At 40.3% G+C, this 16,860-nt stretch overlaps 1 protein-coding gene across 9 annotated transcripts in view; it reads right to left on the bottom strand.

Moving 5' to 3' along the window:
• LOC116395349 (neurexin-2-like) overlaps positions 1 to 16,860 on the bottom strand; it is a 108,289-nt gene that overhangs the window by 59,336 nt on the left and 32,093 nt on the right. For 6 of the 9 annotated variants that reach the window (XM_031869169.1, XM_031869175.1, XM_031869170.1 and 3 more), the window contains 5 exons: positions 13,351 to 13,512; positions 8,686 to 9,115; positions 7,662 to 8,045; positions 6,653 to 6,856; positions 3,998 to 4,024 (listed from right to left, as the gene is read on the bottom strand). In XM_031869169.1, coding sequence (XP_031725029.1) covers positions 3,998 to 4,024; positions 6,653 to 6,856; positions 7,662 to 8,045; positions 8,686 to 9,115; positions 13,351 to 13,512 — 1,207 coding nt within the window. The remainder of the gene's footprint in view (positions 1 to 3,997; positions 4,025 to 6,652; positions 6,857 to 7,661; positions 8,046 to 8,685; positions 9,116 to 13,350; positions 13,513 to 16,860) is intronic. The other 3 variants (XM_031869171.1, XM_031869176.1, XM_031869173.1) reach the window with 1 other exon arrangement.

Genomic DNA, 16,860 nt, shown 5'->3' with positions numbered 1-16,860 from the left:
ACACACACACACACACACACACACACACACACACACACACACACACATACACACACGCACAGCCGTCAACGTTCACCTGCAACCAATACTTTGCACTCACTCAAAACACATTTAAAGGAGGACTAAAACAAAGAAACTGCTGTAGTAGCTCCTATTCTACAGGTTGAATAGCCAACATGTGTAAAATGATTTATATACTGAAATTGTATGATGCATATTGTCTCTTTATATAGAGTGATATGATCGATGACATCTGGGGAAAAATAGTGTTACACCGGGCACAAACACATAGCTTTGTTCCAAGAGTTCTACACTATCCTCTGGCTTTCTTGCTGGTTTTAAAATAGGTCACAGTGCAGAAGCTTGCCACTGCAGCACCGTCATCCCAAATCAGTGCCGATGCAACAGGCCGACACGGCAGTTCAAAGGAGTTCTGACATCGCTTGGGAAACTAATTGGCCATGCCTAAGCTGACTGCGCCTTTAGGGGTTTGTCTGTCTAATTGAGCTCAGGGTGTAGGAGAATTACTGGGGACGTACAGAGGGCAATAAATGGAAAATATCAACTGGTTTCCGAACACTGCACTGTTTCATCCTCGGGGAAATAAAACTGCGACTGGAGATTTTGTCCTGGGCTGCATATCAAGTGTCTTTACAGCACACGGCATGATACCACCATCCACCTGCTGAATATCGACTACGCACACCAGACAGATCAATTGCATCAAATCCCGCTCCCTCTATATTTGATGGATTTTCTTTAATACTGCAAAACAAACCACTCGCTGGAATAATGTCAAACACAAAAACAGAAGTGTTTATCTTGTAAATCTCCATCATGAAAACAGAGCTGCAAACCAGAGTTGCTGTAGTGAAATATAGTGAAATGATAGTGGAAGGCTGGATAGTGGGGACAAAGTGTCCACACCTTTGTAGCCCGCGGCTTGCATCTAGCAGCTCGAGGCTACTCTCATAACACACCTCAATCTCTAACCGAAATGTCAACAGTGAAGTTGCATTGTGGGTAATGTAGGTGCCAAGTATGAAGGAAGGAAAACGTGTGGAATAAGAAAGACCGATGGCTCTGCTGCGTTGATTTTAAATGAATGAAACATTTACTATCATGTTTACAGGGTTATTTGTTAGTGTAGTTAAATTTGAAAGTGAGGTCATAAATAATTTTGTCTCAGTAAATAAAAATGAAGCACTCATAGTAAAACTGACTGCGCAGCCTGTATTCCTTTTCATCAGTGATAGTGATCTATCTCTAACACCGCAGTGGGGAGCAAAATTACTGGAATATAATATGTTTTCACACAGACATCTGAGTGTAAACCCTTTGAAATGTTGGCCCCTATCAAAGTGCCTTTGCTTTACAAGCTAAGCTTCCAGAGGCTCGAGAGCAAGCCGCACATGTAAAGAGTCTATTTCGTCCAGTTTGATCCTCAGCTAAAATTGAATTTGATTCATATTTTCAAACAAGGATAACTTCAAAGGCATGGTGCAGTTATACAGGTCAGCATTATGAGTGAGCCGAGACTTTGAACGCAGGAAGTGCATGTTAATCAAAGCATGTTATGGTAATTCTGTAATTTTGTAGGACAAATGCCTCTTTTAAAAAGTGTGTTGTGTACCATTATTCCCCATATTCCGGAGGATTAATCAAGAGCATTGCAGCAAAATTTGTTCTTACAACAATTTCCTTCCTGCTGACGGCTTACAAGCAGCTGCTGGAGATGGGCCGTCTCTTTGAAGCTACACCCGCAAGATCAATCAAGAGAAATCTGAATCAAGTTGTAAGATAAGCCTTAAAAGGTAGTCGAAGCAACAATATTCAAAATTCACAAAGTTCAAAGAGTCCATGGTGGAAACTGTGATTCTTTTCAATGATAGCGCTCACTAAATGATGATCATTTAAATAATTTAGGCCGATAATTCTGCAATTTAAAATTTGGCTTTTATCAACCATAAAATCCATTAATAAGCCATTCATAATCAGATCGCCATAGGTCACTGGTGTAGCAAACATACAGCATAATTGATCAGGTAAATGGTACATTTTGCACACAAGGAGATGCACATACAGTACATATAAACTGTGGACAGTGCATGATGGTACATTGCCATCTGCTGGTAAAGAGGGCAATTTATTAGCCAGATAGCTAAGGTGATAAAGGATATTCAGCCTCTTTTAATAAGCCACATTCAACGTATTCTCTTTGCTATTTACATTATTATTCTATTGCGTGCAATGAACCATTTAAAAAAATGGCTATAAATTGCTCTCCTGCAGGTGGGTCATTGAACTGGTTTACAGAGACAGTACATGCACACCTCACTGCTGTCCAACCATCCACACACACCCGTGAATGCACACACACTACTCACCTGGATCAGAGAACAACAATGTCATCCGTTCAATCAAATGGACTGTTGCTTATAGGCTGAGGCTTGTGCCGTAAATCTGTTGTAACAGTTAAAGTGTCCCCTGTTGCTGTATAGCCATTAAATCAGGTCAATAGATTAACATGAGACAAAATTACAGTACAGACTGCAGGTAATTGATTTTCCTATTGTACATGCTTAAATGTTAATATATGTTTGAGTACATAAAATACAATATAATGAGTAATATTCAGGCTGCAAATTGAACGTTAACAGTTAAACATCATATTTCACAGAATTATTCATACATGAGGGGCGGGAAAAAGCTTTTAGCCTGCACACGATTATCGTGATAACTTTTATAAGCATTCATAAGCCTCCTCCGTAATGGATGATCTATATCGGAGCGCCGTTTACCTCTCCAGTGCCAATAGCTTTTATCCCTCTGCTGTAGTCTGAACCAAAACTTAAATTGCCTGTCTCTCACTATCAGATGAGAGCAACAATCTACATCATAAATCACTGTGGTACAACCCTAAAGTACCACTCCATTTCACAAGAGTATAGAATACCAGAAAATCTGTTCTGTTGATACAGAGGAAAATCTGCCTTTGGCATTCATCTACCTTTTAATCAATGGAATTATGTCCGCTCGTTTAAATACCCTATGCCTCATGACAATGTATTTGATGATTCGCTGTCATATTTCTCAGTCATATTTCATATTAAGTCATTCTTCATGTTGAAGGATTTAAGACATTTTATACAGTGCATTTACTGTACCCTGCTTGTTCATCCTGCATTTTTATGGCACATATGGTCCAGAATGCATCTTACGATTATCTTTAGCACGTCACAAAGCAAGATTAGAAGTGTCTGTTGATGTATGATGAGTAGTTAGACTCAGACACGTATTGTATTCAAATGTTGCCATAGGAAACCGACTGAATGTGGTGATTTAATTTACATAAAAATAATATGTTCCACAACATGTACTCTTCTGAAATGGAAAGGCTGCAAATAACGGTACTCTCTCTAACATGTTTCAACATTTAACCCAAAACATTTTTTTTTTTGACACATGACTTTATACTGATCTATTGATCATCAGGCTGACCTTTAAATGGATATCAGCTCTGCCAAAACAGTGGGATTACTCAGTGATAAAATCCATTTTTCCCTAAACTGAGACAGAGTGCTGCTTTTCTGCTGATTTGCTGATTGTAGTTGGACTGTGCTCAATTATCAGCTATGTGAGCAAATTAGTCACAAGCAAATTAACGACAGACTCATTGACAGCACAATAGCAGTATGTCAAATCTTTGATAACACGATTATTATGTAATAATGAGAAAATGTGTAAATTGTTAATAAATTGTAGAGTTCATGAATGAAGAGCCAACAAATGCCAATTATATTTAAACACAGTGAAGTCTCATTCTTGTTCTTATCTTTGTAATGACGCTTGTGAGGAGCATAACAGCACCAGTAAACAAAGGGAATGAATGAATTATGTTCTGTTTCATGAGGGAATAGACCAAGAGGCATATGATTATACCACAGTGCATGTTCTCATAATCATGGTACAGTTAATAATCATAGGAGACACTTACTGAGATTACAGTCTATCCTGATACAATCTGGTGAGAGAGAGAGTGAGATGGTGAGGTTAAAAGAAAAAAGAAAACAGCATAAAAGAGGAGAATATTTCACATCCTTCAAGGTACATTCTGCAGAAAGTTCAGTGCTTTTCAGAGCCCACCATCCGGGGACAGGCTCGAGAGTCTAAACCGCCACTTTCCTCCCTGTAGTGTGCATAACATTAGAAAAAGGAATAGTGAGTGAAAGGAAAACCTCAGCATGTGTCTGGCACTGCTGGTAGAACAATAGACCAGATCAAAGTTGGGATCAATAAGAGTTTTATTGACCGTAAAAGTGGAGGTGCACCGGTAGTATTTTTAGTGTTGGTTTCTGCTCGGCTACGGCTGCTTACATTCAGGCATCTGCAAATGAATTTGACTGTTTCAGATATTGCAACTGATTACTGACGCGAGCTCTTGGGGTAATACAGAAAACATGCACTGCTGTGAGCTAAATCCTCTAAAAGAGATAACAAAAAATGGAACCTGTGCTGGAATTTTGGTATTTTGGATTTTTATACCGAATAAAGCACCCAAAAGAGCATAAATAATTTACTTTAAAGAACAGGTGAGAGTGGCTAAAAAACAAATTAGAGCAATTACTGGGATTATGCAGAATTTATATTTATAATAATATATTTTCCTGTGGGATCTAATCATCTCAGTTTTTGACATGTGCAATATCGCTTCTTGTATTATATTTGTTTAAGTCAGCCTACATGTATTCATACTGTAAGTGACGCAGACATTAATGTGATTGATTAATTTCACTGATACTACTGAGAAGGTCATTTATGTGTAATTTAAAGTGTCTACGGGGTATTTACTCTTCTACCAATGCACCTCTACTCAAAAGCACAAACCTTGATCTGTCTTCACTCTTAAACTCAAAGTGCTGCTCACTGAAATGATCCAGTCTCCTGCTTTTTCTGCAGGTCTGATGGAAATATATTTTCTAAGTTAAATACAGAGGAAAGGGGCGATTTGCACAACCTGCAGCCACAATTAATGTTACACCATGAAAATGATGACCCCAGCCCAAATATGATGCTTTGTTAAATTTTACACACGTCTACTTTAACTAATACCTTCTAAATACAGCTGCAATATTCACATTTTTATTCTCAAAGTTGAGTCACCCACTCATCATTTCCATGTTCTGAATAATGAAACTAATTTATCCAACTGCACATGAATATATCGGTGTAAGTCATGTGGCTGAGGTGTGCTCTCAAGCTGTCAACCATCACAGAGCAGTGGATACAGACAACCAGAGACCAGAGTGACTTTCTGCTGCAAGTGTGTGTGTATGCGTGTGTGAGAGAAAAAGTGTGTGTCCATCACTGGCACCCTCTGTTCAGTGAAGCGACTCTAAACTGGACAGGCCAGTAAATGTGAGGGGAGGGAACTACTATGGTCACATCTATGGTGTGAGCGGTCTAAGTGGTAATATCTCAGAGTAATGGCGGATCTGGTCTCTGACTGCCTTCTCCTTGAACTGCAGACAAGCCATTGAAGGGCTGAAAGAGCCGAGACGGTCAGATGAGACCTGACCACTGGATGAACTGAGAGAGAGAGAGAGACACAGACAGAGAGAGAGAGAGAGAGAGAGATGGAGAGAGAGAGAGACAGAGACAAAGAGAGAGGCAGAATATGCATACACACCTACAGTTGTTTAAAAATACATTGAATCTCTTGAGTTTTATACGTATTTGTATTGAAAAATTACTTATTTGAATTATTTTTAAAGATTTATTTAAAATTTAGATACAGCATTCTTCATCGGTTGTTCAGTTTTGTACTCTTATGTTGATAAGATATGGTGATAATTATCTAACTGTATAGAAATATACATTTTGGGGCTTCCCGGTAGCCAAACGGTAAATAATTGTGTTACAAGCAAAAACAAAATGTCCGAAGTAAACCCTGGATGACTCAAAGGAAAAGATTTATCACATTCATTACTGAGCTTTAGAGGTAGTGGTGGATTTTGTTGCCATCTGACAGGCTATCTGTCTCCCCTGGTTTCCGGTCCTTATGCTAAGCTAACCTAAACCTCTGCTGGGTTATACGTCATGGATAGATATGAGAGTAGAATCAATCTTTTCATCTAACTTTCCCCCAGGAAGTGAAAAAGCGCACTTCCTAAAAGATCAAAGTATCTATTTAAATCCCATCCATAGATTGACCACTTTATCATTTCCTGGTATAAGGAAACCAAAGTTTATTTGGCAAAAAGAGATAAAAATAAATTGTTGAGAAGAATATTCCTTACCCAAACTATTCCATATGTCCATATTTCATCATGTTATCACTTTGGTCTTTTTGTTTGTTTTTAGGTTTTATGTTATCCCCTTGATTTGAAACTGACCATTCATTATTCAATTCATTAATTGGGTTAAATAAAATTGCACTGAATAAATCTCTGAAAAAATACAAATAAATTCTACCAACATGCAAAAGGTTCAAGGGATGTGCTGATATTTTTAAGCAACTGTAGTTATTGTGTATGAAGATGAATATGGGAGAATCAGAGACAAAACTAATACCATGAGAACTCTAGCTTGGTGACACGCCCTTAAAAGGTCAACTGGTATTATTTGCCCGTATTTGCCGCAGCAGCATTACCCAGGTTCACAGTGAGCTTCACTCTGCCTCCGTCCAGCTCCAGACGCAGGGTGTCGGCTGACTGCTGAGAGGTGCTGGCCATCAGTAGGCCAAAGGCCCTCTGGGACATGAAGCGGAGGGACACATCCTCGGCCTCTGTGTGTAGCGTCCTTGGCATCACCACCTTTAGATACATGCTGCCGTCATAGCTCACCATGGTGGCCTCTACAGATTTCGGGAAGAGGAAGCGTTAGCAGACATTGAACGCCAGAGGGAATCACAACGGTACATTAAAAACACAAAGTGGCATTTACGGAATGAAACCTGAATTTAAGCTTATCTCCGGTAGGGCATGATATCATTTTAGATTGCAGTTTTCATCAGTTGCACCAGATGGCAGAAAAAGCCTGGAGCATGTGGAGACAGCAGCGAGATTACAGCAGCAATCAAATTTCTGAAGGATTTATACCCATCATAGTGCAATACAAGAGGGATTTTCATACATCCCTCATTCTATTAGCTTTTACTGTTAGCCAATGGATCTGCGTAATTTGGCCTCTCTGTGAGAAAACCATCTGCATGGTAAATGCAGAGTGATTCAGGCCGAATGACTCTGTCGAGGCAGCACTGCATTTCTAATGAAACACTCACAGCACTGGCACACTGGCAACCTCATGATACTGATCATTCATTAATAAATCACAATATATATATATTATATATATATATATATATAATATATATATATATATATATATATATATATATATATGAACTAAAAGGGCTACTTTCAGTTGAGAGCACTCAACTCTTGAATAGGTGTGTCATTATACAGTACGTAGATGATCATACTGCAGTTGCAAATTAAATTCTTATTGTTTGGGAGACCTGAGCATTAAGGCACTTTCCAGCCACTACACAGCTAACTTAATAAATAAAATACCAGCCAAAGTGTGATAAAAGCTTTGCAGCAGCATTTTGAAGTCACTTCTCCTCCCCATCCACTAACGTCGTTCTCAGAAACTCTTACCCTTCTCACAGCTGGGACCTAGGTAGCCAGTACCATTGCAGTCACAGATGTGGCGGTTCCAGCCCTCTCTGCAGTGTCCACCGTTGGCACATGTGTCTCTGGCACACCTGACATGAGTCTCTCTGGTGCAGAAGCTGCTGACACCTGTGGCGCTCTGAACCTCTGCCAGCCTCCACAGGTTACGGCTCTGTCCGTCAATAAAGAGGTCCCTCACACAGCCCACGTAGCCGAGGCTGAGGGAGGCGGTCCACACCTCAGGGGGGAGCATGAGGGCATGGCGATCCTCAGGTAAACCTCCAAGATACATGTCCCCATCTAGGTCAAGGATCTCACTGCCTTCATTAGCAGAAAAGGGGACGCTCTTGCTGTTCACGGAGATGAAGCCTGTCGGGTGGACAGTGAGTCAATTTGTACTTACACAATGTTTTTGTTGCAGAAAATGAAGACAGGTGTGTGTGGGCTGTGCTAAATGAGAAGTGAGAACAGACTGTGACATTGAGGAAGTGGGCATAAGTCCCTGCTTGCTTTAAAGAGTGTGGATTTAGAAGCTGTACTGCCAGTCCTGTGAGCAAAAGCAGGAGCTGAAACTAAAACTTGCTCCGGAAAAGTTAAGAAATCTGCATTGTCATATTAGCCTGCTTGAGAAGGAAAAGTGTAGGAAGAAGTAGAAGGAACTGTGTGTATTTTTGGCTTCTACTAATAAGGCAGACATTTAGATTGTACTAATAGGGCCCAATTTGAAGTAGGTGACTGAATAATTGGCCACTTGTGAAATAGGTTAACACAGATTTCAAAATGTCATACATAGATTACAGCATCTGAAAATATCATCGTAATTAAAACCTAATATGCATGCATGTTTCAGTGTGGTAAATAAAAAGCAAGAGCGTGCCGATATGACTGAATCCATGCCGGCATATGGCGGTTTCACAGCTCTGCTCCACAGCTAAATCAGGAAGAAACACAGTAACAGAAGCTGACAGAAGGCTTCCCCTGCCCTCACAAATACACACAATTCTCTTACCGTTTCGCCCCCGCCTCTGGAAGTCCACACGGCACCACTCGCCATCATCAAGCCTCTGGTTACTGGCTTTCATCTTGATGCTGCCAGAGCCCATATCCATGACCAGGTAAAGAAATCCATCCAGCAGCTCTATGGCGAAGAAGTCGGCCCTGGGCTTCTTGTCGGCCTGCGTGCCCTGCAGGCTGCCGTGGCTGAACAGGAGCAGGCCGATGGGCTCTGTGGTGCGGAAGTCAAAAGATATGGCGCCCGTCTTCTTTGTGTTCCACCTGGGCAATGTCAAGTAGGCAGACGGCGTGTCGAAGGTGACCGGCTCCAGGGCTTCCACATCCTCGCAGCTGAATTTCAGGTCACCATGGATACTAATCTTTGGGTCTTGCTGTTCAGCCAGTCGTGACAGACCCAGTCTAAACTCATTATTCTTGTAGACCACCTAATGATTAAGAGAGATGTTGTGGTGAGATGACAGCTGGAGAGAGCAATAAATTCAGTGCAAAGGTTGAATTTTACTCATCAATAAATATTAGAAGCAATATTACACAGCAGCATTCACAAGGACACGCAGCAGAAAACGGCGAATCGTCCCTGAACTCAGAGCTCAGATATTAAATGTCCTCACGATTTCATTTCCAGAGGTCTGTCCAATAACCTGGCACCTTTAATTAAACAGATCTAGAGGCACTTGATAAAAGAATCACATCTCGCTGTGTGTCTGTGCGGAGATTGTGAACTGAACGCATTGTATTTTACAGCTACTCAAACAAAAACAAAAAAGGCAGCAAGAGCTGAAATGCTTTTGACAATCGGGAAATGCATTTAGATGTAGATGCAAATACAAACATTCACATTTTAGACATTTAGCTGAGTCACTAAGGAACGTACAATGGGTCTGACAGTAGAACAATCTTACATTCGAAGAGGAGGAATCACAGTCATAGCACCTACACAATAGCAAATAATTATATGTGCTTATACTAAGTGAAACCGGGAGAGATCAAGTCCAAGCAGAGATGGTGGGTGGGAGAAAGCCACAACACACAATTCAGTATTTAAATAGGTAAATTTAGTAGATGTAAAAGGGCACAAACTGAACAAACATTGCTCAGCTCACGATGCAGATACATCTGAACAGCGGTAAAAACAAATCTGATCATACACTCTGGCTGAAGTGAACACACAACAGACCTCCTTCTGTCTTTGAGGAATGTCAGGCTATTTATTTAGAAATTCAGATCAATCACAGGAAATGGAGAGCAATGCAAAAACCTTTTTGAAGATATCTACTTACACTACATACAAACCTGCCTGTTTGTCCTGAAAGCATACTTCAGTATAGTGCCTGTGCAGGCTTCTCTGTGCCATTATTGTATTATTTTCTACTTCCATTCTGGGTTCATCAATATGCACAGCAGGAGACAGCAATCCTTGTCTCATTTTGTATCAGTTGTAAGTCACCCCGAGCCCAGTGTTATCTGCCACATCACTCGGTGACCAGTCGCAGCCTGACGTGACACACCACACTAACAGCAGAGCTGAGAGGCAATTTGAGCCAATATCACACTTCACACTGCCTCAGTGTGACTAATTAAGCAGGGAAATCAGATGGTGAAACTGACCATCGAGAAATGAGTGTAACAGGCAAATTTTAAATGGGAAGACAGTCAATCAAGGCACCTATACAAAGCGGAACAGTGCACTAGCAGGAACATACAGATATTGTTTACGACTAAGAACCCCACATCTAACAGAAATACAGAGCTGGCTACGAAAAGGCACACTGTGACCTCTGCAGGGCTATTACATAAGCCAGGGGACAATACAGGAAGTGGAATCCTATTTCACCAATTCAGACGCCTGTTGTATGTGACAAGGATTACAGAGTGTTCCGAAACGGAAGAATAAAGCTCCTCTAGTGTCGATTGACAAAACCCTTATGTCTTTTATGTTCAAGTGGTGAAGAATAACAGCAGTCTGAGAATGAAGACCTTCTCTGCTGCTAACAGTCGTGAGAGCACATTCTTCATAACCAAATTGGGTACAATCTTGGAAGCATTAAAGCAGACGGACCTAATGATGCAGTGTGCGATATACTGTGGGCACACATACTCCAGACCAATAACCTGGTGACTTCAAAGACAAATTAATCTCTCCTTGCTAGTTGTTGTAGTCGTGACACTCGTCTGTAAGTGGCCATTATTTTCCTGTACCTGATGAACCTGATGGCCTCTACCCAGCAGCACTCACATCTATTAACATGGAACGTCTTGGGAGATTACTCATGGCCCAAACTCTTTACAATCAATAAAATAAGACAGATATGCCTCTAGAATATGTATTCTATAAGCAGTGCATCTATTTGGTCACTTTTCTTTCCTGTATGGTTGAATTCTTTCCATTCACAGCCGAGCTTTGTTCCTGTACTTCATCACCAAACTCAGAGGTCTGGCTTTGACTGACCCGTCTCTGAACTTGCTTCCTGGATCTCTAGGCAGTGCTGATCCCATTTGATCAGCGATGCCTCTGCCAACGCTCGCCCTCATTACTGGGACTTTTGGGGTTTGTCATCCCATAGACTTTTTTATCCCATCATACTCTCTGTGCATGCCTACACTACATCTGTGTGACTATGCACAGCAGTAGTAGTTCTAAACACCACCACCAGCCGCACCACCCACAGAGCGGGGGTTGCAGCATTGACAGGGTACTGGGACAATAACCTGTACATAAATAACATCTAATTTTCATTCAGTGTATTCACACTGCAGGGTATTTATGCATACACTCCGTTTGAAAACATTCAGTTAATGCTTGAGTGTTTTAAAATGTTGATGCCATGTGATTTATTAAAATGAAAACAAATACATATTCACTTATTGAGTTTAATGCACAAAATTAAACAGATTTTCAGATTTTCACAAGGAAATGCAATAGCCCAAAACATATTTTAACAACATGCTGGCAGCTCTCTGAGGCTGTACTTAAGTCATGCGGTGCTTTGAGCAGAATACTAACATATGCATGCTAACATGCTTAGCAGGTATTATTCACCAGGTTCAATATCTTAGTTAGCATTCTCATATTTATTATTAGCTTTAAAGCTGAAGCTGATTATTCGTTTTGCAGGTATTTTACCATGCAAAAACAAAAGTACTGGTCAAATATAGATTTTAGAAAATTTGACGGCAATCCATCTAATAGTTTTTGAGACATTTCACTCAAAACCACTAATAAAATCCTATATATCAAACGTCAGGGGGTCAAAGTCTGTATGATTTCACCTGTGGGGCACCACAAATGTCTGTCAGGATTCCAAGGCAAGCCATCCAATAATATTTTAGATATTTCAGTCAAAGCCAACAGGCTGACCAGTCGATATAGTCATTCCTCGTGCCCTGCGTAGCTAAGCAGATGCTGTAAATAATTTCTCCGTAACTTCTCTTTCTATGTGTTGTGCGTGAACTTTGAAACACAGATTACTTATTTTAGACACCAGTGCAGCTGTCTGAAGATTTCAGTTCTCCACCATGAATACATTCTGTGACTGCACAAACTAGATGCTTTGTGGTTCGAGTGAAAGTGCTTTGTTGATTGGGTTCCAATAAGAAACTAAAAAAGTAATCTTTGTATGATAGTTCTGACAGAGCACCGAAGTGAAGCACAAAGTCTCCATCAATATTCAAATAAGTCATCGATCTACTTTTAAGCAGACTATATTACATTCTTTATAATTCTCCAATCTCTCACTTTCACACATACTCTAAACTTTAAAGAAGTTGCTGCTTGTTATACTTTGCTCCAACTTGCTGCTGCTGTTACTAGCCTAGTCAGGCTATTTCTACTCCGTTTGCCTTGTGCATCCTCTAAGTGATGTGTCTGTTCTGTCCTTGGTGCATTGTACTCCCTGCTGAATCCCATGCAGCTGGATTTAATGGGGATCAAGAGCGGAGCCTTATAACAGTTTAGAAGCATTTATGAAATAAATGGTCTTATATCCTTTGACGCAAGTGTCTCTGCCAAGAAAACTAATTTGTTTGCACCGGGTATTGACCCCAAGAAAATATATATATATATATACATACACCAATCTGCCACCTAGACACTTTTAATTCAAACTACTGCCTGTTGTAAGCGATGTCTCTTCCTAATCCATCCTTGGTAAGGGAAAGCATTTCACTCACTTTTGATGCACTTACACTAGAATGTTATTTGCTTTTCATGAGATTGCTCACTTCATTAAAAATTTGTAAGGCCAGGCTGAAATTAGGCATTAATCCATTATTCACTGCTTTGTCTATAGTAAGTACATCATCTTTACTCGCTTGCTCACGATAATCAATTTGACAGGTACAGGCGCAGAGTTAAAAAGCTTAAAAATGTGGAAATAGTGATGAAAAGTTCAGACTGTGTTTCAGGAATGAGGAAGATGCATCTGTTTCTGATGTGTATTGGTGGTAAGTTCTCCAAGGGATTCCCACAGGAATCTATAAATGCATATGCTCTGCACAGCGCATATGCAGCTGATTGTTTCTCCTTCAAACAACCTACAACTGGAGAATCAATATGAATGTGAGGGGTGATTTTCTATACGCAGAAGGGGAAGGGGCTACCTAAGGAGGGTAGGATAGTATTTCCAGAGCTCTGCTGGGACCGAGGTCAAGCTGTACTCACATCTTTTAGACAGCCCAGGAAGTTGTTGCTGACCGGGGAGCCTGGCAGGTCGGCTGTGTTTAGGCTGCCCCCTATGTAGAAGAGATCGTCAGAGCCCAGCATGGTGTAGTCCTCCTGGGTGTAGCCGGTGGTGGTGAGAATCCCATCCACCAAGATCGTTACCTAGAGGAGTGTGTGATGAAAAAAAGAGAGATTTTAAGTCAGTAAGAAAAAGATCTGTCCTAATTATTTCATGCCTCATTTCTTGATTTAGTTGAGCTTGCTTTAACGTTGGATCTTGAAGGCAATTACAAGAACAGCTTTGAAGGGTTCACTAATCTCATCTGATCCCTGTTTCTGATATATTAGCAGGATTGCGGTGCAGTCAATATACCATAAATATTCCATCAACTGATATTTTGGCTCAAAAGCTATATGAATGCTGCAATGTACTCAATTCATTTGAGATTAAAGCTATCAAGATGGCAAGCTACATCGCTTGTGTGTTGGCAGCAACAAAACAAGATTATTTCCATATCAGTCTCATTGGTGCACGGAGACAAAGGAAATGAATGACTGAACGGGGCTATAGGAGAAGAAATGATATGCCTGTTGCCATGACAATAAGCCTACAGTTAACATGTATTCCTGCACAAAGGCAGCATCTCCCACTTTGGGGTAATAAGTGAAAACACTAATGATTTCTTAGTGACTGAAAGAAAATCAATTTTGAGAAAAATCTGCAGGGAAATGCTAATTAATATACTGTGTACTTCCTGTGATAAATGGAGTTTAAATGAATAAGAGCTCCGAGGAGGCAGGGGAGATGTCAACTAATTGTTCTAATGTTTCAGACGAATCAAAAGGATTTTATAAATGCAAGGCTTGAGTGGAAAGATGTCATACATACAATGATTTCAAATTCAGGCCAGTAAGTTAGTAAAATATCAGAGACCAATTCATATGAGGACACTGCTCTCTCAGTTATCGAATACACAGCTCATGCACCACCATTACGTAATTTAGTCTTCTATTGCGATAATATTGATTCGTTTTCATTTTCATTTAAGCAATTACAATATAATGTGTTTAGGGAACAATTGGCAGACTACAAAAACTACACTACCACCACCAGATCCGATAGACCTTGACTTTAGTAGATACGCTTTGTAGTGGTGTAGCCTGATTCTCAGGTCTCAGTAAGCATACAAAAAACACTTGATTAAAGATGTGGGACCTGTGGTGGTCAGCTCAAGCCATTATATCTCGGGAACTTAACTTTGTGATATCTGTGGTGTCTATTCTGTAAAATCTGGTATGTTGAAAGCAAGACGATAAGAGACAAAAGAACGACCTGACAGGGTATGTTCAGGTGCCAGGTCTCTGAAACGAGGTCCTGCCCCTCCATTCACTGGTGCTGGCAAGTATTGATTTCTGTCTCTCTGGTGGTGGTGCCCTCAGTACCTTTAGCTTGAACAGTGGCTTAACTGTGGGTTGATGATACTGCACATCAGGAAAATTCAGAAAATCAAAGTACTTTCATGCCTGGAAACTGATGCTGCTTTCTTTTACATCCCGCAACGTCTAGAAATACACGACCAGTTTCTAATAATGAGTATTACACCACATCATGACACCCAAGATACTTTACTGGCATTTCAGATTCAGAGGCGATGGTACAGTAATTATTGGATTAGGCAAAACCATCATTAATTAGAAGCACACAGCGGGATAATATTCAGGTTCCAGTCCTGGCTGGTACACTTTGAGAATGACCTCTAACATAATTTCTACACTGCCGGTGTTACACAAAGCTCATTAAAGGGAAACATATATTTCTGATTGTTAGTGGAGCTCAAGAGTGACAGTGACAATTGAGTGCAGTATTTAGGATATGTGTGCATGTTAGTGTAGTGTGTGAGTGCGTACAGTTCAGGCCCATAAATAGATAGATGCATGTTTAATAAGGGTCAGAGCAACAATATGTTTGCTCACAACAGGAAAAGAAAAGACGAATGGACGGGGAGCCAGTAATAGGAAGAATTCTAGCTGAAAAAAAGCACCACCGGATCTAATAAAATGTTTCCACCAGCACTCTCTTGAGGGTTACAGTTCCCCGTATCTACATGTCAGTGGGGTAACTTATCTGAAGGGAAAGCAATTTACACAGGGATCAAATGCATGGCTGAAAGCGTAAGTGACGTTGTAAGCATTGGATTGCTGCTCTTTTGGAAGCCGGGGTAAGGAAATAGATGTGGAGGAGTATGCAACTTTATATGCAGCTTAATGTGTCAGGTTCAGAATATATTGGTGATGATGAGAGAGCTAGATGCAAAATGAGTCCTACTTTAGCAAAAAAAAAAAAATCTAACATTTATAATGCATTGTGCATTGCAAAACTCATTTTAAACAAAACATATTTAGTTTAGCAATGGTTCAGGTACATTCTACATTCTACATACATACTAAGTGGTCAGTTTACTTAGTAATAAAATGCTAGGACCCCTTTTGCTTTCAGAAGCCTCATTTCCTTAAGGTTTCAATATCGTGCTATTGTCCTGTAGTTTTTTTAATGCACTCCAAACTATTACTTTGCACCTCGGCTAAAAAGAAATCGGCTTGAGTTGAGTTGAGTTATCGAACACAGTCACCGGTATGTAGCACTGATATTAGGTACCTAAAAGAGCAAAGGTTTTTCTGTATATATACACACACACACACACACACACACATAGACCTGCAGAAATGGGTAATTGTAGAGTGACTACAGTCAAAAAAGAGTGCCAGCAGGGTAACATCTAATTTAACACAGACACATCCTGGCAGGCTTTCAATTAATTCGGAAACTAAGCACTGTGCTTTGTCCAGTGGAAAACGTTAATGAGTATGAAACCTTAGGGCCGAGTTGTAGTCCGCTGGAGTACAGCACAGTAGGTACAGCAGTACAATGTTGGACACATGCAATGACTGTCTTCATTATATAAAGCTCCACTCTTTCCTGCATGACCTCTCTGATACTGCTGCAAGATTGCATTTGCATTTGTTTTTGGCTTTTTCTTTAAGTGGAGTGACAATCTGAAAATCTGTGGGACAATTATTATTCTGTAGAGGCTGAAAAAAGACCAAGCTGCAGAGACTTCATCGCTGCTGCAGGATACCTGAATGCCATGGATGTGTTGAGTCGTTCTTTCAATAAGGTAAAAAGATCTTTACATCAGTCTTGTGGGTGCAGAAAAAAACTTGCCTGATTACAAACGGACTTCGACTCCGCCGAAGCAATCTCTTTCATGAGAAAGAGGGCAATGACCCAATATGAGCTTGTAATATCTACAGTGTCAGAACGTGGAAAATGGGATAGGGAGTCCAGCAGAGCAGAAATATTAAATATTCAACAGAAGCCTACACCGTTTTTGTTTGTGTTTACAATGATAGTGGACTATAAATCGTATTCATATAAGACTGGTTTTACCATGACCTTATAAGAATCTGATCCAAATGTCAAAGTACAAGAAAGGTGCACGCAAGTCACAG

This window comes from Anarrhichthys ocellatus, unplaced genomic scaffold, assembly GCF_004355925.1.
Source record: "Anarrhichthys ocellatus isolate YVR2014 unplaced genomic scaffold, GSC_Weel_1.0 scaffold46, whole genome shotgun sequence".
Taxonomy (NCBI): Eukaryota; Metazoa; Chordata; class Actinopteri; order Perciformes; family Anarhichadidae; genus Anarrhichthys; species Anarrhichthys ocellatus.
This window is presented reverse-complemented; position numbering and strand designations above follow the sequence as displayed.